Here is a 23,672-nt window from a genome sequence, read left to right as displayed (position 1 = left end):
ATGTTTCCTTTGCCAGTTGCAGAGCTGAGAGCCAAAACCTGCCTGCTTGTCTAGGGATGAATGATTCCCTGGGGGTCAGTGGGGCAACCCAGGTGAGAAGAGGGCAGGCTCTGGCTCTCAGCTTGTAACAGGACAAGGAGGGGATGTCCCAGGTGTATCACTAAGGAAGACTATTCAGTTGCTTCCTTTGGGTTGTTTTCCAAGGCACGCTGGCCCCCAGTAGAGCGCTAAAGTTGGGCTTCTTTGTTATGTTGCAATTAGCAGCTGGTGTAAGGAATGAGGTTACAGAGGCTTATGAATCCATGTGGGAAATGAATGGTAGGAGCAGATAAATTAAGCAACTAAGAAGCTCCCACGGTGGCAGACAATAAAGGTGTGAAATTCAAGCCAAGAGGTAGCAGTCATTAGCAGAGAGCACTTAGAATTGGGAGTGAGGAATGTCTCCAGTTTAATCTCAGTTCTCGCTGTGTGCCCCTGGGCAGAACCATGCAACTCCTTGGCCTCCACCGGCCTCCCCAGCTGTAGAAAGGGGACATTGATCTACCTCACTCGGGTCCTGCAAACTCTGGAAATTCAAAGAGCTGCACAGGCAGGGCTCTGGCTAACAGATGGGAAGAGCCCTGGGTGCTTGGAAATCCTGCAAGGCCTTAGTCATTTCCAGGGGTTTCTACAGCACCAGTACCAGGCGCACAGTGCGAGGCAGTGCTCTGCCGGTGGTGTTGCAGGGCGGCTTTATTTCTAACATGCTAAAAGGCAGACAAGGTTCTTTGGGTAAACATGGTATCTTTCATTAGACCAACTAAATAGTTGGAAAAATTGTTTCTTTGCAAGCTTTTGGGCAGAAACACCTGTCTTCAAGCATAGAGAGAGTTTGAGCATGTTCCCAACACCCCTGTAACATGCTAAAACACCCTTTCCAGTCCTTCTGGTGACTGAGCGCTAGACTTGCCAGGATACTCAGGGGAACAGTGACACCTTTACTAATTCCTTGGTCAGCTCAAGGCTACACAATGACCAAGGAGTCATTTCTGCACAGTTGTTTGGGGAGTGAGCGCTGAGATTAAAGCCACCTTTAATGGAATGGGAAGATTGAACGTGGCTGCTCCAAGGGGTTGTGCTCAGAACAAGCTGAGCAGTTCGACCCACCCCAGAAGTGACCATCCTGCTTTCAGAAGGTGCCACTTAGGGAGGGGAGTGCAAGCACACGCTCTTCCTTTTTTTAGCAACAGGAAGCAGTTGCTCTGCGTGTGAGACGGGCTGAATATCCCCTGGCGTTTTTTAAAGAGAGCCTCTCTCCTCAGCGAGTCCTTCCATGGTAATAAGCATAACCCAGCATGCATCTTCCCAGCCGCTTACAGAGGCCCAACAGTAAGCCGGCAGCAGCACTTACCTCTCAGCACGGGTGCTCAGCCGCCTCTCCTTGCAAGGGGGAGCGATCACGTTCTTGCAAAAAACAAAGCACTCCGGGTTGCAGAGCTGCGCGTACATGATGCCACACTGCCCTGGCGAGCTGCGTACCTGGAAATAACACTGTGTCAGATGCATCTCGAGGGCACTTACAATACGATAAACTGCAATGAAAGAAGCTGGTGTCCATGTTTACACAAGTGACCCAAATGCACTGCCGTTTCTAACAGATGGGCCTTTTCTTTTCCAGACTGCCACAGCTTAGTCTCAGCAAGGCTGCAGTCAGCTCAACAAAACCAATGGCTACTGGATTTTTGCAGCAAGCCTGTTGTTGTGTTTAAACAACTGACAGACTACACAGGCACTAATACTGCACAACCTTTCCCCAAGTGTCTGCCTTTCAGCTTTTAATCCAAAGCCCGTCTTGGTCTAAAAGCAGCTTCAGATACTACTACAGTTCACCAGCGAGGACCTTGAAATAAATCTAGCTGTGCCTAGGATACATTTGAGGATGGGGTTGTTGTTTTTTTTTTTAGAAATTTTCTTATGTGTGTGACCCCCGCTTATTCTGACCTGCGATCTCCACGGTCCTTCTGAGCACAGGGAAGATACTTAGCTCACGACTTGTATAGTAAAACTGGCTGATGCTGCAGGGGCTGCCTGGGGTTTTAATGGCAATCCTCTGTGTTTGTAGTGATACTCCGTTGTAATGTCAAAGGTTAATATTATTTTTGGAGTTAATTTAAGCAGCAGGGAAGAGCATGTATTGTATTCATGTACCAGGTTTGATTTTTGTCTTTTTAAAAAGAAATAATAAAAATTACAAGCAGCTTCTGCACTGAGTTTGGTGTGTACTTGTCAAGGGATCCCATAGGCTGCTTTGATACAAAACACCTGAACGGGCTCCTAACCTTCCCTCCACCCTGGCCCGTGCCTCACAGATGGCATCCAGATTGGTACTGCTCCCCGGTCTGAGCCCGGAGCAAACTCAGTCCTTCGCTGGCCTCTTTCACACACACCCGCTCACACTGCCTCCCTCTCAGGGACCTCTAGCATTCTGCCCACCTCTGGGCCATACGCCACTGCCCTTGCTCCTCTCAAGCGACCTTGGCCCTCTCAGGCCTTCAGGCTTTGCTACTCACACGCTGGCACTACACACGCAGCAACTTTGGGTCGCTTGAGCTCACCTACTCTACATGGCGTAACCTTGTGTCAAACGCTGGGCTGCTTCTGCTCCTAGCCCCTCACCAGGCAACTAGCTTCACACTCTCACTCTTGGGGTTGGCCCATGTACTGCCCTTGGAGCCCTACTTTGCACCCCACTAGCACAGTCCTTCAGGTGCCCAAGTTGCACCCTACTGTGTGTGTGCCCTCACACTACTCACAGAACTCTACCTCCTCTGGGGTCTTCAAGGTCTCACACCCCGGTTGGGCTCAGGTGCTTCCCTCTAAGCATGCCTGGTCCCTACTACAACTCTCTACACTACCCACCACTTGCTGGGGCTTGGGGTCAGGGTGCCCCTACCCACCTTACACCAGGGAGGTCACTGGCCTGGCATTTCTGGGGGCTCTTCAGCCCCACCAGGCCACCCTTCCCTGCCCGGGTGCAGTTTTCAGTCATGCCCAGGACCATGGGGCCTTCTCCATTCCCATAAGCCCAGCCTTACCTCCAAGATGTTCCAGGAGCAGTAGTAGTTACACCCTACTGAGGGAGTAACATCAGTAGGGTGATGTTACTCCCTCAGCGGCTAGCAGCACGCTGCTGCCTCAGCCTGAGAGCACTCAGAGCCAAACTGCTTAACATGCATGTTATGCCCAAGTCACCGTGCGCACACCTGGGCAGGGCAGCAGTTACCAGCGGGACACCTCAAAACACAACAGTGACGAGGCCTTGGCTCAAGGCGCACTGTGTTGGCAGCCTTTGTGCTACAGTACTGGGGAAAGACCAAAAAACCCCAACCCTCCCCCCCCAAACACCCTCCTCCCAGCACCTAGAATAAAAAGCTATTCAAATAATTGGTTTGGCTTTTGCTCGTCAGATTGCAAGTAATGCTCTATCCTCTTCTGAGTAAAAGCTGATTTTAAAAAATTGCAAAAACCCACTTCTGGATTAAAAAAGAGCCTAGAGATGTTTAAATACAAAGATCCACTGGGGGGGGGAGCAGGGCTGGGTGTCATGGGAGGAAAGCTTAAGCCCCTCTGCATTATAAAGAGGGTTCACTGTCCTTTCAGCTCAGCTTGTGTTGCTGTGGATGTCTGGTTTCCATCCCTGGGCAAGGCATGTACGCCTTTAACACCTCCAGGGCTGCCAAGCTAAATGGTAGCCCAGGCCCCTTTGATGGTCCCCAGTGGCCCCACCTGGTGCCCAGAAGCATCTACATCTCAGTCGCTGTGTTTACGGGCATGGTGGTGATTTCTGCCTAGTTTGTGAATGGGCTAGTTATAATGGTTTCCGTAAGGTACAAGAAGCTCAGGACTCCTCTGCACTACATCCTAGTGAACCTGGTGGTGGCCAACCTCCTAGTGACACTCTTTGGAAGCACTGTCAGCTTCTCCAGCAACATCAATGGCTTCTTCATGCTTGGCAAAAAGTTGTGCGAGTTCGAAGGCTTCCTGGTCTCCTTAACAGGTAAGAATGTTTCCCTGCAGAGCTCAGCTGGCTGCTCTCAGACCACACTCTACCTTCTGCCATATGCCTCCTCTAACACCACAGTCCATAGCCACAGGCTTTAAGACCCCAGTCCATAGCTAGAACCATGGCACATCTATGACCTGGGCTACCAAATGGCTCCTTGAGTCTTCCCAAGCCACAGAATAAAGCCAGGGCTTTTATTCACAAAGTGAAATTATAAGTCCTTTCCTTACAGCAGAGGATAGCAAGAAGGGACATCTGAGCATGTTCCCAGCCTTGGGCTGCACTTGAACAGGAATGGCAGAGTCATTTATTACAACCCCATACATTGGTGTCTTGCTGTTTACAATTGCTAACAGTGGACGCTTCCCAGCAGAGATGCTGGAACAGTCAGAAATCCAGGTTTTGGTGATAGTATCAGTACAAAAATGGCTAGACAAGTTCCCGTGTGTGGCAGCTGTGATCAGCAGGGAGGGTTTTTCAGGTCAGCAATGGTGTTGGTACAGGAGTGGGGAGCATTAAAACACAGGCGGTGGGGGCAGAAGGGCAGAGTGTTCAGCTGCCATTTCATTGTCTGGTTTTATGCCATTAAAAATATTTCTGTGAGAGTGTGGGGAACAGTGCACAAAGCCTAATGCCATTAGGCAATGCTCCAAGGAGAGGAAAATGCAATTTGGATCCTCTTCCTGCATTTTCTGAATCAATAATGTTCATACGATATCATGTACAGTACACTTAGGGCAGTTACACTCTAATTAGAAACCTGAATACTGCCCTATTAAATGGAAATTGTCCTGAGAACTATGTGGTAGCTATTTGGCCAAGTCTAAATTAATGCATGGAAAGTTTAATAAACCAGAAATACTTGGGGCTCATAGGAACAGTCACAGTACAAGCAGACTTAGACTATGATATCATAGATGCTTTTCACCTTGGTGGTTTTGCCTATTTGCTTGAAATTTCTGTTTACAACATTTGCAAAACAGCTGCCTGCAGAACGTCTGCCTAATGAGAGTTGTATGGAGTGAATCAGAGTAGCCTAGCTTAGGAAAGTCTGGTGTTTTAGGTCCAGCAGCTAGGGCAAGGAGTCTGCTTCCGCATTCAATAGTACAGCCATTCAAAACGCCACCCCCAAGATATGTCTCAGTGGTCTCTCATAGGTATCGTGGGGCTCTGGTCCCTGGCAATCCTGGCCTTTGAAAGATATATCATGATTTGCAAACCCACTGGAGATTTCAGATTTCAGCAAAAACATGCACTGATGGGCTGTGCCTTCACTTGGATTTGGTCACTTCTCTGGAGAGTCCCACCAATCCTTGGCTGGAGCAGCTACATACCTGAAGGTATGGGAGATGCATTTTTAGCAGCATGCAAGCCTGCGGCTTCCTTGTGCTGGGATGTAAGATTTCAAGACTGTTTTTCCACATGAGGCAGCATTAGGTCTTTGCTCATTAACGTCTCACTCAGAGATCATGCTCTAGAAGTTTTCTGCTTCACAGTGAATACGTTTTCTTGTGCACAGGCTTAATAACCAACTTGAGTTATGGAGCAGCAGAGCACTCTCCTGAATGCAGTCACTGGGCACGTCTACACAAGATGATTACCGCACAGTGGCCTAATAACACTGCGCAGGCACATGCTGAGCAGAAACTGTGCTAACACTCTACTGCACAGTGTTATTAGGTTACTCCTAAGTGTCAAAATAAAAAACATGCACCAACGCTACTGTGCAGTAGCACAAATTACTGCACACTGAATTAGTACTTGGTTAACCCAGCACTAAATGCGCAGTAACTATGGCGCATTAATGAATGTGCAGACGCACCCATGATGTCTTCATTGGCCTTGTATCTTGGTTGAAACCCAGAGCAAACCTATCCAAAACCTGTTCATTTAGAAATGTCATGTAACTTTATCAATATGCTTCCTCATAGTATAGATTAGGAATGATTCTGCCAGGCAGAATTCATAATGGATGATACCACCATCATTGTTCTTGTGATCTGGCTGGACTCTGGAGCGCTCCTTATGTAAACTGGCCCAGGTCAGTAGGAACAGCACACGGTATTTGCTGTTCTTGACTCTGCCACGGCAGGATTATCCCAGCATTGCTTCAAAACGTGCTTTTCCAGGTCTGAGAACCTCCTGCGGTCCCAACTGGTACGCTGGCGGCAGCAACAACAATAGCTACATCACGGCCTTGTTTGTTACCTGCTTTGTGCTGCCTCTCAGTATGATCCGCTTCTCCTACACCAATCTGCTGGCGATGCTACGAGCCATAAGTAAAAAGAGATTTCAGCAGCACCAGTCAGCTCACCCAGAGCAGCTCCAGTTTGAAAAACCAGACAAGCATGCAGAGAAGGCAGCACTCCTGAGACATCTCCAGTTAGAGTCTCTCTCATGTCAGGCTACAACTGTTCTCCATCATGGAGTTTGCAACTAAATTCACTCCACAAGGCTGCAATTGAGTCTGTGAACATATGATGCAGGCTAATGCCTGATTTGCACAGGCTGGCTTCCACATTTACACCCTCAGTGATTTGTGGCTGCAGCCTCATTCCTTTAAGGATGCGCAGGCTGGATCTGCAGCAGCTGCCAAGTGTGTTGACACCTCTCAGTGCCGTTGCCTGCTCCTGCAGTTCTTGTCATTCACAAAGCCACAGGACTGTTTGCATCTCCATGGCAATTCAGTCCTGAACTTCTTGGCTAAGGCTCCCCACAAGGGTGTCCATGTTCATGGCACTTGGTGTGCCAGGAGCATAGGGTGATCACAGTGTCAGCCAGGCCCCTGACCAGGAAGGGAGGGCAAGGCAGCCAGCAAACGGTGTAGCTGCACACTCCTGGCTCATCCAGCAAGCTCTTCCTTCATTGCAGGCCACTTTCTCAGACTGCATTCAAATATCGGTGCTGCGGTGACCTGCTGAATAGATTCTTTCCCTTACACTGCCTGTAGGTTGCAGCACAACAAAAAGGATCTATGACAACTCAGCAAGCAGAGTGGAAGGTGACGCAGATGGTGATTGCTATGGTGCTGGCCTCTCTCACCAGCTGGCTGCCCTATACCACCTTTGCTATGGTGGTTGCCACAAACAAAGACATCCCTATCCAGCCAGCTTTAGCATCGCTCCCTTCCTACTTCTCCAAAACAGCCACAGTTTACAATCCAGTCATCTATGTCTTCATGAACAAGCAGGTGAGAGACTGAAGTTATCCACGGGACGGAAACAAGCTTCCTTGAAGTAGAGGCTTATGGGAATAAAGTGGAATAGCACTCCTGGGGTTATCCAATATCAGGGGCTGGATCCCACTTAGCAGGACCACACAGAGAGAGATGGAGCCCGATTTTCTTCCGGGTTCCAAACACCTGCAAGTGCAGTGCTGGGGAAGAAGTGGGAGAGGGGCAAGGGACTTAATTTTAGACCAAAGCCTGCTTGATTGAGCCTGTGAAATAGAGCCCAGCTGTACAACAAAGATGGCTAATGCCTGCAAAAAACAGGACTAGCCATTAACAAGAACAGTCTTCCCCAAAAACTAATTTGCCTTCCCCAATGGGTAAAGTATTGTCTGTACAGTCCCCTGCCCTGGAAAGCTGAATACCTAAAATCACAGTGAACATCTGTGCCACAAGTGACTGAGCAGGGTGTTTCTCTTGTAGAAGCACCAGCAGCCCAGACTGTAAAGTTCACCTGGTGCAGTAGTTTAGCACAAAGGATGCTCGCACCCAGGCTCTTCTCTGATGTGCTCACTTCTCTGATAACATGCGCTTTCCCCAATTAGTTCTGGAGCTGCCTGTTGAAAATGAACTTCTTGTGCCTCGGTTGCATCCCAGTACAGGTGGAAGACAACCCTCCAGCTCTGCCAAGCCCTTGTGTCAGAGTTATTTCAGCCTCAGAGGGGTGTGGAAATAAGGTGACACCTTCGTAATCAGCCTACGTGCTCCAACTCCTGCATGGAAGAACAGCTAGCTGCAGGCTCCACACATCCAGTCCCAGTTGCACGTGATGCAGACATGAGGAGTGAAGTTGCTGGCTGGTTCTTGATAGCCTGTATCCAGGGCCCATGCATACACCAGATATTAGAAAACAAAATTTCCAGCTTCCAGCAATATTCTCCACTTCCTGTCCTACTTCTGAATATGTAGACTGAAAAATGACACAAACTGTCTCCTCCAGGGGCAGGAAAGCAACTACAGAGAGGAAAATATCAGTGAGGGGAAAGTTTGATCTCCTAATGGAAGCAGCCCCCTCCTCTCCACCTCCTCACCCTGCTTTGCTGGGACCAGGAACTAACTGTACCAGTATTAGGTCTAGACTTAAACTTACTCTGAACGCTTATTTCAGTGGCAAATAGGAGGCATTTGTTCCGGCTGTGTAGATGAACCGGTACTTAGGTTGTTCAAGGCTCTTGTGCAATTTTACAGCAGGCAGTAAAAGTGATGAAAAATTAAAGAGGTGAGTTCAACTACAGCCCAGGCTAATAAACATCCAAGCATTGAAACACAGGTGTCTCCTTGTCACAAGCAGTCTATTATCAATCCATGCTACTCCCTTTCAGGCAGCAAGCTCTGACTTGAGAAAAACTGAGATTTCTTGTCTTGGGGAAATAAAGCCTGTGCTCACAGAGATGAGCAGGATCAATACAGAAAAACAAGAATCCTCCAGACCAGCAGATTTATATTTTATTTATAGCCAAGGCAATAAGGAAAGGCTGTGCATGCAGTGATTCTCCAATAAAGGTGAAACAAAAGCTGCAAAGGGTCCTGTGGCACATAACAAAAAGATACACTAAAGCCTTTGGGGTCATAAAAGCGGAGGCATTATCAGGAAGTAGATGCAGAATGCCCTTAAGGAAAGCCTCTGGTGCCACTACAGCTACGCTGCTCTTGGAACCTAGACCAGCCTAAAATAGCCCAGGTGCACCTACATGAGCTGCAGTCACACCTCTCATTTGCAGTGTTCACATTCTCCCAGTAAATCCCTTTGACTACAGGAGATTTTTAAATGCCAGATTGAAGATGCATGTAGGTGCCTATGGGGGTTCCCAAACCACCTAAGCTCTAACTCCTATCATCTGGGAACCCCGTTAGTGCTTATCTGCATTTTTAAGCATCATGTTACCTTTGAAAATCCAGCCCACATGATTTAGTCACCATGGAAAACGAGATTGAGCTTCCTCCTCTCCACAGGCATGAACAGCGTTCTTTGTATGCTGTGCTTTTCCCCATTTTGCCTGATCACAAATTGTTTCCACTGGCCTTCCCTGGGATGTCAGGGTGCCTGTAAAGGAGCAGAGGGGAACTCACCTCAACACATGGCTTCTACCCGTTCCCACCTTCCACAATCTGCTGTCATTAAGCGGCTACCGTGGGGATTGATGAGTGGCCCTGGCGGTGCAGATATTAAGAGTTGGGGGTTGTTTTCTTCCTTGCCCCTAAGCACAAAAGCATATTTCCCTGGGGTGACATCTGATAATGAATGCTGACCATGCAGGAGGTTATCCGTAAGGAATGCCTTTGAGGCATGCACAGCCAAGCAGCGATGAGCTGAGCGTGGCAGCATTTGAGTACACAGAGCCTCGTTGGGGCCACTTCATGGACCACTTGCTTTTTCTTGCCTGGTTCCCTTAGAGGTGACTCCAACTGCCCCAGGCCTCGTTTCATTAAAGGTTTCTTGTAACACAATGAAGCACATCCCTGCCATGCCAAGTCTCCCTCTTCATGTAGGCAACACTGAAAAACAAATTGTACAGGTCAGGAGAACTGTATCTGTCACAGCATGGGCTTGTTCTCTCAGGACTGACAAGGACATGACCCAGCAGTGGAGTGTCTTAAAAGCAGCCTCTATGGAGCAACAGTGAGGGGACTGCCTAAGTGTCAAAAACCCCCACCCAGGTCAAAGGAGAATGAATCAAAGAAGTGACATTTTCAGAAGGAAACACTTTTTTCCCCACCCCCCATCGGGGAAAATCACCCGGCTGCTCTGATCACAGTAAGTGCAGGAACCTATGCTCTGGCCCACTCCGGTCTGGTACTTTGGACTACTGCAAGCGGAAGCTGCAGTGCTGCTCGGAAGTTGGAAAGCAAAGCCTGCTGTGCTCCTTAAAATGCAGGAAACGAGAATTATTTCCTATTAAACTGCTGGAACCAAACAGTTATTAGGGCTGTGAGCACTCTGGGGCAAGGACTGTCTGTCGGTATGCGTTCAGTCTCAGCAGGGATCTGCGGATGCCACTGTAATAACAACGTCTTGTTTTAGGCAATAACAGAGATAGGGAAGGAGCTAGCATTTCCCACTCCAGTCAGTTTACATGTGCACCTGGACTCCCTGTTGCTTGATAATAACTGACAAGAGAGCACACAGCATTGACAAGCCCAGGCTGAACATGATTATGCAACAGGAGTAATCTAGAATCAATTAATTATGGTGTGATACAGCTTTCATTCTAAGCAGCTCCACCATCCCAAAATGCCACCAGCCACTTTTTCTCCCACGAATACACTGTCTGCTTTTATTTACAACTATTGAACTTTAATTAAAATGCATTATTGTTAATTGAGAAAGTTTTAAAATTAGAGGATGGAAAAGGCAAAAGTTGCTAAGTCAAGTAAGAGCTGCTGCTAAAAAACTGCAAACTTTGAAACCGTGTTTTAAGTTAAATGAAAGGATGGAAGCAAAAGTAACTTAAAGCCACATCTCCCCATCAGCATTGACGCATGCTAGCTGCAAGATCAACGGCCTGTTTATTAGCCCTCACGTGAACAGCCTTGGCTGCTGCCTGTTGCGGTAACTGATTTAGATGCAACACTGCCTGGAGAGCATGCACTTAGCCTGCAAGCTCTTTGGAGCAAGGATTTCTTTGTTCTGTGTCTACACAGAGCCTAGCAAGATAGGGTTCAAGATCATGATTGGGCCTCACTGTTTGGATGTGCTCTTCCAAAGCACCCTGCCTGACACTGTGCCTTGGAAAACTGGCTCCAAGACCCATGGAGTCCCAAGGTACCTAGAAACACACAGTAATGACTGCAGCAATCCCAAAAGCCCAGCTGAGTTCAGTGGAGTTATACATGATGCAGGCTAGAACTTGATCCAAAGTGTTTTCAGATAATGGCTCCAAAATCTAGACGTTGCTACCAAGGATGTGACCCCAGGCTCCTTAAAGTCAAGAGTCTTTTTCCACTGACTTTAAAGGGTCTTTGATTAAACCCTACTGGGCAAAGAGCACCTATGTAAGTAGGGACCCAACCCTGCAACATTTACACTGTCAAAGCCGTGAAGCCCTAACACACTCTGTGAGCCATGTTTACCCTTAATTGAACTGCAATTCCTGCATATTGCTTCATTATTTACCAACTCAAAGAACCAAACGAGAGAGAGACAACCATACCTTTTGCTTATCTCCTATTCTGAGCCATTCCATGTGGATGCAAAGAACTACTGCAGATCAGAACCTGTCACTAGCTTCTTTTTTTGAGATAGCTTCTCCTCTCTGCCGCGTTTGTACAACTCACTGGACAGCTTATATATTTGCCAGGCCTTCTATAAGCTTTTTGCACATTTTGATAAGTTAAATGAGAAATGCCAAGAATGAAAATAGTTTGAATCACAACCTAATTATCCCCACAGTTCCAGTCGTCATGACAATTTGGCAATTTTTTGCCAGAGTCCTTTTCTTGGAATTTGCACATGAATCAAATGAGATCCTATGTCCGGTGCTGGAGGCAGCCAGCCATCTTCCCAACACTCTTCCCACCCACACCTCATCACAGATAAAGCTCATTAATAGGCATGTCTCTTACCAGCACTTTTTATACAGATTTCAGTGGCAAACTAACTAAGGAAGGCAGCTCTGGCAGGCGGACAGAGCATCAGGTGATGGGTCAGGAAACATCTCCCCACTGCTGTCACTGACTTATTGTGTGACCTCATTTCCACTCTCTCTGCCTCTGCACAGCGGGAGTTAATGCTTTTGGCCTCAGCAACAGGTTAGAAGACATCAGCAGTCCCACTTTAATGTTATTAACTTGTTCTGTTGCTCCTGGTGAGGCAAAAAGCAGCATTAGACTAGTCTGTGGATCTTGCGTTTTGCCTTTCATTTGCCGTTTTTTATATTCTACCCTCGTCTTTGGAGAACAGAAGAGGTACACTGAATGGAGTCAACAGAACAGCCTCCTTCCCCCACGCTCGTGACCTACTATCTCTTTCCCATATAACATCACACCAGAAGTTGCAATACTTAACAAACGTCCTACCTTTGGTAAACTAGTTGTCTAAGTCTGGCCCCACGACAGATGTTTCAGCTCCTTGATCTTGCTCACACTGGTAGAAAGACAACTGCACACCTCTGTTTCTTGTTTAACTTTCTGTATTGCTCCTGCTTACCTGGGTCCACGTGCAGCCACTCTTCAGCCAGAGGGTCTATAGAAGCAATAGGGCTGCATTTCTCTTAAATCTTACCCCAAGATAAATGTCACAACCAGTTCTAGGGTCTCTCAGCACAAGCTTGTCATCCTTGAGTAGCTCCATAAAAAGGTCATTATTAGCTGCATCTCAAAGAGGTTCCATCTGTTTGGAAATGCGTTAGCCTCCCTGGATTTAATTTTCAGACATGCTGATCTCCCACCTGTAGCACTGAACTTACTCAGCTACGTGTCAGTACCAGCCTACGGGTAGTCAAGGACCTGATGTCCATTCAGCAACACATTAGTGTTTTTCAGGTTATGAGGTTTGTATTCTTGCATATGGTAAAAACAGAAAGGGCAGTTGACTAGCTACCATTCTTCCACATACACAATACAGAAAAACTATTAAAGAATTTTGCACCAAGGCCATAACTTTAACTCTGGTTTTTGCATAGTTCTCTTAAAACAACACAGAGTCTGGACTTGAGGACTTCTGTAAGGTGAATTTTCATTGCATCTTACAGTTAAAACTGTTGTACTGACCGCTTTTCTCCTTTCTGGTATTAAACAACAACTTTCCCCCTTTGCTTTCCCAACACCATAACTAACTGAGAGAAATGAGGAAGCTGTTGTCACGTTAACAGTACATTTTGGTCCAAATCCTTCTGATTGTGCTGATATAGGTCCCTCTCTTGGTTTGCAGCCAGAGGGTCTGTAGAAGCAATAGGGCTGCATTTCTCTTAAATCTTACCCGAAGATAAATGAGTACACTGTGGTCACAACCAGAATCATTTCCAAATAGCTAAGTCACCAGCTATTATTCACTTTTGGCTGGGTATAGGATTCCCACTAATGAAAACATGGAAAAAGTAAGGCAATCCAGTACTTAAGGCAAACTGGCATACTTTTGAAAGGCAGATCCTGGATCAGTGTATTTAATACCTAATTTAATACACCGATACAGAATTTATAATACCTGTCCTTCAAAAGGTAAGATTATCCTGGATTTGCAAGACTAGCACTGATAATATTCATCTCTATACTACAAGAGCCAACTCTTCAGAAAGGGCACACCTGAATAAAAAACCTGGGAGAATGGAAAAACAGAGTAAAATATCATGGAGCATTAGAATGGGATCCTCACTTCAATACAGTACCCTGGGACATGGGCTCTGTACAGTTAGACTTGCAAGGCTAGTGCTGTTTCTGGTCGGGGCAATGGACAAGCTGTATTTGTACAGTATTTGTACCAAGTGGATTTATGCTGCACACAGACCTCAGGACTGCTTCTGGTTAATGTAATGATTTTTTTCCCTTTTTACATCAGTTCAAAGAAACGTTATCAGTATGGCAAGTTATACAAGTCCTACTGCAGTATGAGAGGCACCCCTCGGGGACTCAGCAGGGGCACAAAAATGCCTGGCTCACATCACACTTTGCATTGGCTCCAATGAAAAAGTTAGTCAAAGAAAGAAGCAACAAAGTGGGAAGAAATACCACATGCCAGGATACTGAAGTCAGAAGTCTTTTATCAGTATTGTTAACGTTAAGATAAATGAACCCAGGGGACAGGGTCAGGCACGCAGTTTCTCACTGCCATCAGGGAAGAGAGAAACATGCAGAGTGCCAAATACCTGAATGTGCAACTGAAACCTAACAAAAAGCAAGAAGATGTTTGTGCTGAAGCAGCAAGGGGTAAATTCACACTTAGCTCACTTCTGCCTCAGGAGTGCTTTTATGTCACAAAGACTCCTATGGGCCAAAGTGCAATTAAATCAATGCGACCCAGACCCATCCAGCCCATGGTCTGAGTAAATAAGGGAGGCCTTAATGCTCTTAACCAGTTATTCTCCCATTCATTCCTGCCTGAAGCTAGCAGATATGCTATGCTGCCTTTACGCTGCCTGGCAGGGCACTCGCTTTTTCTCAGTTATTCACTTTTTGCACAAAGATCAATCCCCTTAATCATTTAAATCTGTTCAGTTTTTGATTACAGGAGCACCAGGAAAAGAGAAAACAAGAAATTACCCTGTCACATCTAATGAACAGAGAAAACCACACATCACATGGGCTGTAACAGGAGCACTCCTCTCTTCAGCGTCGAGAAAGAGCAGCCACTGCATCAATTTAAAGAATTACAATCATTTTTGTCAATAATACTGGAAACCATATAATGCAACAGAGCCAGGAATACTCGTGCCTATGAGGATGAGCATGAGTGCTAGAGAAAAAAACAAAAGCCAAAGCAGGCTTGACAGGAAGGCTGTATCCAGAAAACAGCTCCATTCTGCAATACTATTTGGAGCACTGCCTCTCATTAATAAGCAGTGGCTGCATAAAAATGAACCAAAAATTAATGTACCAGATGTGTTTGGAGAGCAAAGCATTTGGTTCATTTTTATGTATTGTTATAGTTTAGGGAAGACCAAGCACTGTAATATTGCTTATGTGCTGGAGAGGGTTGCAAATCACAGAGGTAGGTACTGTATAATGGGGAAGATAAGAAAAAAACATGCTGGCTTTTATTTAGCTGTTTACTTCAATCACTTAGAAGGGCTGCTCTGATCCAAGACAATTACCCTGGAAAAGAAAGAATAAGGTTAAAAAAAAAAAAAAAAAAAAAAAGTGTTTAACACACACGCGCACACAGACACATAAAGCTCACTGGGAGTCATGGCAAATGAGGTTTCATAGCACTGTCTCTGGCTCCTGAACCAAAGTTGGCAGAGTGAGAGAACGCACAGGCTCTCTCATTTCTGCAAAAGCCCCAGTTTCTACAGATTTTAACTTGGGACAGAAGCTAAGGAGAAGACATGAACCCCCAAATCGTGGTAGGCCTTTTCACTGCCATTTACTTTTAAACTAAATGTCATGGTGAGCTAGATCTTTGTCCTCCTTTTTACTTAGCCTGAGAAAGCTTAATGTGAATTTTGGAGTACTCATCGGTGGTACCACCAGAACAAACTTTCACATGTACAAAAGATCTAAAAGAGGTTCACCTGACTGGAGAAGTCCAAGGCAGCCGCTGCAGTAACTTGGGTTTCTGAGCCTCGAGATTTGTAGCTGGAAAGAAAATAAATCCAGTACAGAAGTGATAAGAACATGTATATCTGAATGCCCCAATACTTCCGGAGTTTTGTTGTTAGCATGTAATAAACCTGCTGAGACTGCTGCTGCAGATCCCTTATTGGGTCCATTACAGCTCAATCAGAAACAAGCAGCAATTAGACACTCTTTGAAAAGGCAGACTGTGCTGTAGGTTCTCTGAAGAATCACTAGTGGTGGGAAGGATTTCCTGCATGTAGTAGTTATGGGCCGATTCTGCCACCTGAGCTACTCCACTAAATATGACCCAAGACTGTTAATAAGCGTGGCAGACAAGAGCCTTCCATTTCCAATGGGTGTGTTTAGACAGTAACTGTCAACGTTTTCAGAAGGGATGAGTGATCTGGAGAACTTCAGATTTTGGGCATCTCACTTGCAAGCTAACATCTACCTCTGAACATCAGGTTCTTCTAAGTCCTTTCTTGTTAAGCCCTGAAAATCAAAGGTCACTTTCAAAAATCAAGGCCTACAACCTTATGATTGCATTCTCCTGTTCACACAGGACAAGCAGATCGTCCATCAGGGCATCTACTTTAACTCTTCTAGTAGAGGTCTAGAGTTCAGAAGGATTTAGACACTAATGTACAATCAACATGGCCAGTCAGAGCACAAGAAGACTCGAGTCGCTAGCACCCCTGATTCTGTCATTTTGGCAGTTGTGTGTATCCTGACCTAATTAGGTCAGCTTGCTTCATTATTTTGTGGTTGTCTCGCACTACTCATCCCATATGCTATCCCTGACTGGGCAAGGAGTGTTGCTAATGTATAATTAGAAGAAGCTCATCTGCATTAAAACCTCCATTTTTTTTTCAATTTTTGGATCTGGAATCTTAGTTCACTGTTGCCATATTTCCTGCCTGAAGGACCAGCACCAAGAAGGTGGCATTGTCTCTGATGCTATGCTGCCATATGTTACAGGAGAGCTGCTTCTGCCAAATTCAAAGAGCCCATATAAATTGGTTTTGATTGTATGAGCAGGAGCATATCAGTGGAAAGCCACTTCACCTTTAAGATGCTTAGAGGCAGCTAATTAAGACTCCTTCCTCTAAAGAAGAAAGGAACCCAGCTTCTGCTTCTTGTTTCTAGGAGGCAGAAGAACAGGCTAGGAGTCTGATTCTTGAGGGACTCCTTAATATTAGTACCCATGTCACAGGTTCAAATCTAATCCAGGTTAACAGTCAAGGCTTTAGCACGTCTTAGCCAAGGAGGCAAGATTGTAGAACAAGTGGTCCCACTAAAGCATGCCAAAGGACCGTGTGGGAAGCTCCACTTACTCCATTTGAGAGAGGCAGCTCTGTAACTCGCGGGAGAGTTCCCCAAGCTCAGTCTAACACTTTTCATCAACAATAATAAAAATCAAAGATAAAAAAAAAGTATATAAGAGAATTTAATTCCAAAGCAGCTTCCTCTGTTGTGAAAGCTTAGGGCAAAAGCAATATTTCTGTGCTCCTAAGGGCAAGGGAAGCAGTCAAAGAACAATAACTATTAACAGACCTGCTCAGTGCAAGCTATTTATTATAAATAAAGTCAGGGCTGCCAGGCTAGTAAACAAGATATTGCCATGCACAGTATATAGCATCTTTACGGATAAAAAAAGACCTTCAGTATTCCCTGCACGGCTTTCTGTCTCTCTGCTTCCTGCCCTGGTACTGCCTTCTTCTATTCCACTCTTCATTCCTTCCTTTCCTTGATCTTTAAGGCTTGTTGCCCTTCAATGACAGAGATTTGTGTGTCAGATCACAATTTTATATTCTCTCTCAGGGAAGGTGAAATAGAGACCATTAAAATATAAGCCTCTGAAAGAGCTAAGTGCCTGAGTTTTGCTCTGGCCTTCTGGCGTGCAAAGCCAGAGATCAGTTTGGAGATATGCATTACATTTACAGTCAGACTCCAGTGATTCCCCAGTGCCCTCCTTTGTGGATCAGGAATTATCAAATAAGTCAGACAGGATAATGAAAGAGGAAAGCCACTGCACAGCTTTTCACTTCTTTCTTTCAGCAGATCCCTGTAACGTCAGATGTTCTCTGGGCCCCATCCAAAGCCCACTAAGCCCAGGAGTTTTATATCAAGCCCACTGTGAACATGCCTGCATTTGTACTCATGGGATCCTGCCTGCTCTTTGCCCAGTCTTTTTTTAGTCCTCAGGATAGTAGCAGTGGGTGAGCAAAGAAATGCTGATGCCAAACAAATTAATGTGGGATGGCATGTTCCCCTTTAGGAGGAGGTGTATAACTAACTGTTGGCAGCTGGCAAACAGGAGCAGAGTGTCCTTTCTTTCTTTTTTAATGCACATTCTTCTTTCCCGTATACTTTCAAAAGTCAGTGCTGAAGCAGCTCATTGCCAGCTCTCAATGCGATGGACAATTTGAATGTCTGCCTTGAGACCATCTTAACAACATTTTCCTTTCTCTTTGTCTAGCAGTGGGTGTCCTGTATCCCCTCTCAGATAGATACCTCCTGCTGAGCTCTGTAATGCACTGCTGCCAGCTGACTGAAAGCTGAATTTCTAGAGCTCCCAGCACAGGTTTATAAACAAAATGAAAATCACAGTAAACTTGATAACCTAATGTATGAAAATTAGTTATCCTCTAACCTGAGAGGAAGTCCCTCAGGTCCTCCTTGGACCTTGTCAGCCTCAGCAATAGGGTGGAGCAGTCTTTCTAAAGCATCATCAAGAGTAGAATGAGCCCTGTTGAAGGAAGTGACACTGTCAAGTTAGATATTGTACATTTTGAACAACCATTTTCCTTTCCTGAATTACTTAAGATGAATAAAACTGAAAGCATTTTTGGAAAAAAAACAAAAACAAAAAACAAACAACAACAACAACAACTTATTTGTCAACATTTATAGTTTCATTTTGTGCTTCCTACAGCTTGGAAAAGAGGCCTATCAGTTTCACACCCATTTTTGTCACTTTTTCTTGCAGATTCTTATGAGCCAACATAAAGCTGCCACTTTAAAGCCCTGTATAATAGGATCTGAATGTAAGTGAGAATCATGTCCTGAATGCTTGTTATACTGTGAAAGCACATGTGGATCAAGTATCATCATTTAATTTGAGGTGTGTAGAACAGAAGTAAGCAGCACCCAGTAATGATGAGCAGGATAATGGAAGTGGACAACTCACTACTTGCACAAAATCACCTACCCGCCGCTATTGAATTAACTCTGTTAATTCTTTCCAACCTGATATATAAAGTTCTTTAGAAGGAACATCCTTATTCTTCCCTTCCAGTACCTCTCTGTTTCTTCTGTTTCATTCAATGTCTCTTTAGTCCAGACAGTATGATCTACTGCTCCCTGATTTTCAATTTCCTCTGCTTCCTCTTTGTCTGCCAGTTGACACTGACTGGGAACTATTCACATAAACAGAGAAACTTTAATCTCAGCAGATACAAATGAAGTGGGTAAAGAAATTAAACTGCTTGTATATCTTATTGTACTTGGGAAACTTTCAATCTATTTCTTTAGCACCCCAACCCCAACATCTGGTTTTCTGACAATTAAATAAGTTCACAATTAATCTATTTTTAGAAACTGTCGATAGCACGATCCAGGTAAGTAGAGAAACTGACCACATTTTTATATTCACAGAAATTAACACTAAAATGTAAAATATAAGAGGAAATGTATCTAATCTTTTCCCCTTCCATTAACCAACATGGGGAAAAATCAAGGACCTGTGGATATTGGCTTTGTTGCCCTAGTTAGCTAAGTTCAACAATATTTAGACTTATCTCAGGAAATTCTGTTCCCTGTGGCATGTGAGTTTATGCAGTCACCTTCTGCTAAGCTATGATAAGAAGGAAGCAGCAGGCTGTCACCAGCATGGAGTCTGAAATAGCTATACTTTATGCAAATACAACAAAGGCACACTGATTGAACAGCAAGCAATACAGGATGCTGCATTCCTGACCACCTAAAAACAAGATACCCCCCTGAATAAACAGTCACAGTGGCTTCTTTACCTTGGGTAAAAAATGTAAATGGGTAAAGATCTAAAACAACTTGTAACATAACACAGACAAGTGTCAGTATCATCCTCAAATGCCTATCTGGTCTGCATATCAGATAGCTGATGTTTCTTTTTCACCTGCTCTTCCACTTCCCTTTCTGCCTCATTAACAGTGAGCAATTAGACCATCAAGATTTTCCGTTCACCTGACAGTTTGACCTGGTATCTTAAAATGGTTTCCATCTGTCACCATTCTGAAGTTCAAGGGCTTGAGAGATTCATTCTTACCTTTGGCTGCTAAATCAGAACATGGAACACAATACTGGTTCCATCAGCATGTTCCAGGTAGCTGGAATTTTCTTGCAGTATATTTGTGACCAAAGGGGTTAATTCATTACAATGACTGAGAAATACAAGAGATTCATCTACATACAAAGTTATATTGCTACAGCAACAGAGGATGTATTGAACACTTCTTGACTGATTTGCTCTTGAAGTGGGAACGCCAGCCCTGGGCACCCGCTTCAAGGGGACGCAAGAATGGCAGCAGCTGCCAACCTAGCCACCACTGCTGCTGCAACCAGCCCGGCGTCTGCCACCACCCCTTGTGGCTGCTGCCATCCAGGATGCAGACCCTGGCAAGTACACCTTTGCTCACAGCCTTCTGTGGAAAAGAAGAATTCTCCTGAATATCTGTGCTAGGAGAACAAACACAAATCCTGCAAAAGCCAGTAAATAAAAGCTTAGATGCACACTTGCAGCTATTACCCCAGTCATTTATTTCAGAACAAGAACTGCTCTGCAGCAACACAAAAGGTTGTTTGCATTTATAATCTTCTCAAAATTGTCAATTTGCAACAACTAACCTTTCACTGGCACTCTGCTGCTACATGATCCCTTCTCCTGAGAGGCAGCAGTCTGCTGCTTTAAATATTCTGTTAAAAAACAGCACATATTTCTTTATTGATTCAGATGCTCGTTCTAAATCCATTCCATGACACACTGGGCAATGTGTTACTTGCTCCAGCCAAACAACATGTAATTGCAATTGATTCATAATTTAAATCTTATAAATTGGCATTGATCACAAACTACCCATCCTGTGCCAGCTTCCTGTCATCTTGGTCTGGTGTATGTGGAAACAAATGCACTAGATATGTCAATACATGTAATTCCACAATGAATACTCTTTAGGATTTCAGCAAGAAGTACTAATACAGCTTGATCTGTCTCCTTTCACTAGGAAAGTTAGACAGGAGACAAGACCAGGAGTGATGTCACTTTGAATCTGTTACCTTCCATTTCACATACAAAAGCAGTGATTTCTCCATGGTACTGCAACTTAGCACATTTTCTGCAAATACATTATAAATTTGGTAACTAATTTGTAAGTGATGAAGAAAACCAGGCATGACCATTTTTGCCAATTCCTATGCCTTAAGAAATAAGAGATTATTTTGAGTATGTCATTTGTTTGCAAATGCATGAATTCTAAATGATAACCTGCAGAAACATAATGGAATACAATATGCATAAAGTGCTGAAGACCAGTAAGTAATTGTATATAATCGAGGGAATATTTGATGTAATATAGGACAGGGAAATAATGGAGAGCTCTGTGAGTATTCTGTCTGAAGGTGTATGCGATTACACGAAGAAATGTAAATCATTGAGACTGATCTCTTCAAAAATCACCTGAGGGAGATGGATGTCCAACTCACATTAATTTTAATGGGAAACATGCAAATCCCCTAGGCATCTTTGAAGATTTCAGTCTGATTGTATACACAGAGCTTGTTTCAATGTTAAATTACATCTACGCTCAGCGATTTGACTGCCATCACCAGGCAGGATTATTGTGAGCTATGGTTTTGTGATGCTTATAAATTTGTAAAATCAGGAGCCCCAAAGCTTAATTCATTATGGAACTCAGAGCCAGTTATTTAAGTTATTGATATCTAATTTAGTGTTCTTCCCCTGGTCAAAAAAGGGTTGAAAGCACGCATTTGCATCTTATTAGCGCATCATTTGGGGAAATCCTGATCACCCACTGACATGGAACTGAGTACATAAAATATAAAACTGACAAGATGCATGGCATTTGGGTTTTAATGCCTCTTACCAATTTCATCAAGTAGCTCCTGGGCTGGTGGAGGCAGCTCATCCATAAAGTGGTCTGATGCCTGAGAAAACGCTGGGATTAAGTTAGCTGAAAAAAATGTTGAATCAATTAAGAGTGATATATCTTTTCTGAATGTAATACAAGCTCCAGTTATGATGCTTATGAAACATATTAGGCTCATGAACTTCCCTAAGCTGGGCTTACTCACATGCTATTAAATGCCTTTAAGTAGATCTTGGATTCAAAACAGATTTAGAGCTGGACTTTCAGCCACAGGCCTCAATTTTGTGGGTACAAGTTCTGAGGCAACAATATTACATTTACAGCTTAGTTCATTTATAGTAGGCATTCAATTTCTGAGTCTGGAAGTACAGATTGGAAGTCTAGCATCCAAGTAACCTAATAATCACTGATTGTGTAAAATTGTATTCACTGCTATTTGTCCCTATAAAAATAGAGGCATGGTTAAGGTCTGCCTGAAAATGTGTCTCTTACAGTAAGGCAGCTGTAAGACTACTTTAATAACATGATTTACCTTTCCCCAGGTCATTCTGCTCAGTGGTAGAAATGGGTTTACCAAATTCTTTCCTGGCCTTTCTTAAAGATGAGGCTGCTCCAAGGTCTGACAAACCACTCTGTAAAAAAATATATATACATATTATAAACATTATAATGGAAATCACTGTTCTACGTTTTTCTTCAGTCTACTAAACACAAGATGAGAAGATCCTGCAAATACCTTGCATAAAGTTAATTGCTTCTGATCTTCATGTTAAACCCTTAACCAAAAAAAATAAAAACATAAAGAAAAGGAGCACCTGACTGAGTACAACCCTCTCCAATGAACACTGTTGTTTTTTTTAATCTTAGGGCTTTCCGTCTTAACAGTACTACACGGTTTCCTTTTCAATGTTAACACTTCATTGCACCATGATCACCATCCTTCCAGACAAGGGCAAAAAGACAGGACTTCCCCTGGGAGACCAGTTTTGTCACTCCCTGAGGGGAGATGGAGTTGAATCCATTGACTGTAGACACAGACTTGTGCACCTGTAAACCTCAAATTATTCAATCCAGTTAAAGCTCTATACAAAAGTGTCCCAGAGATACATATATGCAGAAAAGTGTGTGATAAGCCCCCACAGTTCTCAAATTGGAAGTAGGAACTTGGTACAAGACTTCATTTCAGAAAGATTTTTGAGGAGAGTGAGTCACACTAATGTAAAATGTCTCTACAGTGCAAGTCATGACAGAGTTCGGCTGTTAATGTGTTTAATGAACTCCAACTCTCTGCCTTGCAAATCCAAATAGGCAGAGCAGACCCAAGGACTGCCACTGTCCTGGCTGAACAAATTCTAAATTTCATCTTTAAATGACAACCCCACCGGAAAATAACAGTAAGAAAAGTACGAAAGCAACTATTTATATGTAATTCTCTGGAATAGCAGTTAAGATAATGTTCTGGCACGGAGATATTTTCAGCTCCAAAAGGAATAGTACAAATGGGTAAGGTTTCCTTGGAAATTTGGTGGTTATAAAGAGGGCTTTTTGACACAAGAGAATTGATAATGTTGCACCAAGTCTATGCATGCAGAAAAAGGACAAATCATGCCCCTTAATACACTGGCTTTCTGATGACTTGTGCAGCGTAATTATTCACAGGACCAGGATGCTTCCATTTGTAAACTGTTTCCTAAGGAACCATTCTTCTTTGCTTGCATGTGCCTTCCCCAACACCACGCTGAAAATCTTTCCTTCACTTTCAACTGAAATGCACAGATCTGAACATGCACTTCTTTACAGTCACGCTTAATTCTCACTCCTAGCAAATCAAGACCATGATATGGTCTAGAAATCAGCTGTCGACTTATGTCCTGATACCTTCTGGGACACTAACTTGTGCACGTGTACAGATGCTTTGAATCTACTAGTAAGATACTGAACAATGAGCTAAATAACACAATTCACTTCTCAACCATACTGTGGCCTTCACAGCATAGCAAGACTTTTTTTAAAATAACATCATACGTATAAATATAAGCAAAGCAAG

At 44.2% G+C, this 23,672-nt stretch overlaps 3 protein-coding genes across 12 annotated transcripts in view; 1 reads left to right on the top strand and 2 right to left on the bottom strand.

The window, feature by feature from the left end:
- The window catches only part of LOC149854268 (uncharacterized), a 42,480-nt gene extending 33,000 nt beyond the window's left edge, over positions 1-9,480 (bottom strand). For all 8 annotated transcript variants that reach the window (XR_016438883.1, XR_016438884.1, XR_016438881.1 and 5 more), the window contains exons 1-2: positions 9,342-9,480; positions 1,391-1,518 (exon numbers count right to left, since the gene is read on the bottom strand). The gene's annotated coding sequence lies outside the window, so the exon portion shown is untranslated. The remainder of the gene's footprint in view (positions 1-1,390; positions 1,519-9,341) is intronic.
- On the top strand, positions 3,397-8,082 carry LOC149854269 (pinopsin-like). The gene is given in 4 exon segments (XM_090025519.1): positions 3,397-4,036; positions 5,200-5,382; positions 6,172-6,316; positions 6,992-8,082. Coding segments are annotated over 4 exon segments (930 nt in total). The 5' UTR covers positions 3,397-3,687; the 3' UTR covers positions 7,245-8,082.
- A 152-nt stretch (positions 9,481-9,632) lies between the features above and the next one.
- The window catches only part of TEX14 (testis expressed 14, intercellular bridge forming factor), a 73,675-nt gene continuing 59,635 nt past the window's right edge, over positions 9,633-23,672 (bottom strand). Inside the window, exons 24-31 of one of the 3 annotated variants that reach the window (XM_090025499.1) lie at positions 22,158-22,257; positions 21,623-21,709; positions 20,367-20,435; positions 18,784-18,901; positions 18,136-18,231; positions 17,142-17,251; positions 15,437-15,500; positions 9,633-15,017 (exon numbers count right to left, since the gene is read on the bottom strand). In XM_090025499.1, coding sequence (XP_089881625.1) covers positions 14,981-15,017; positions 15,437-15,500; positions 17,142-17,251; positions 18,136-18,231; positions 18,784-18,901; positions 20,367-20,435; positions 21,623-21,709; positions 22,158-22,257 — 681 coding nt within the window. In that variant the 3' untranslated portion in view covers positions 9,633-14,980. Of the gene's footprint in view, positions 15,018-15,436; positions 15,501-17,141; positions 17,252-18,135; positions 18,232-18,783; positions 18,902-20,366; positions 20,436-21,622; positions 21,710-22,157; positions 22,258-23,672 lie in introns of those variants that run through there. The other 2 variants (XR_016438878.1, XR_016438879.1) reach the window with 2 other exon arrangements.

The sequence above is a fragment of the Crocodylus siamensis genome, chromosome 13 (assembly GCF_052110815.1).
Source record: "Crocodylus siamensis isolate JL-2025a chromosome 13, ASM5211081v1, whole genome shotgun sequence".
NCBI lineage: Eukaryota > Metazoa > Chordata > Crocodylia > Crocodylidae > Crocodylus > Crocodylus siamensis.
This window is presented reverse-complemented; position numbering and strand designations above follow the sequence as displayed.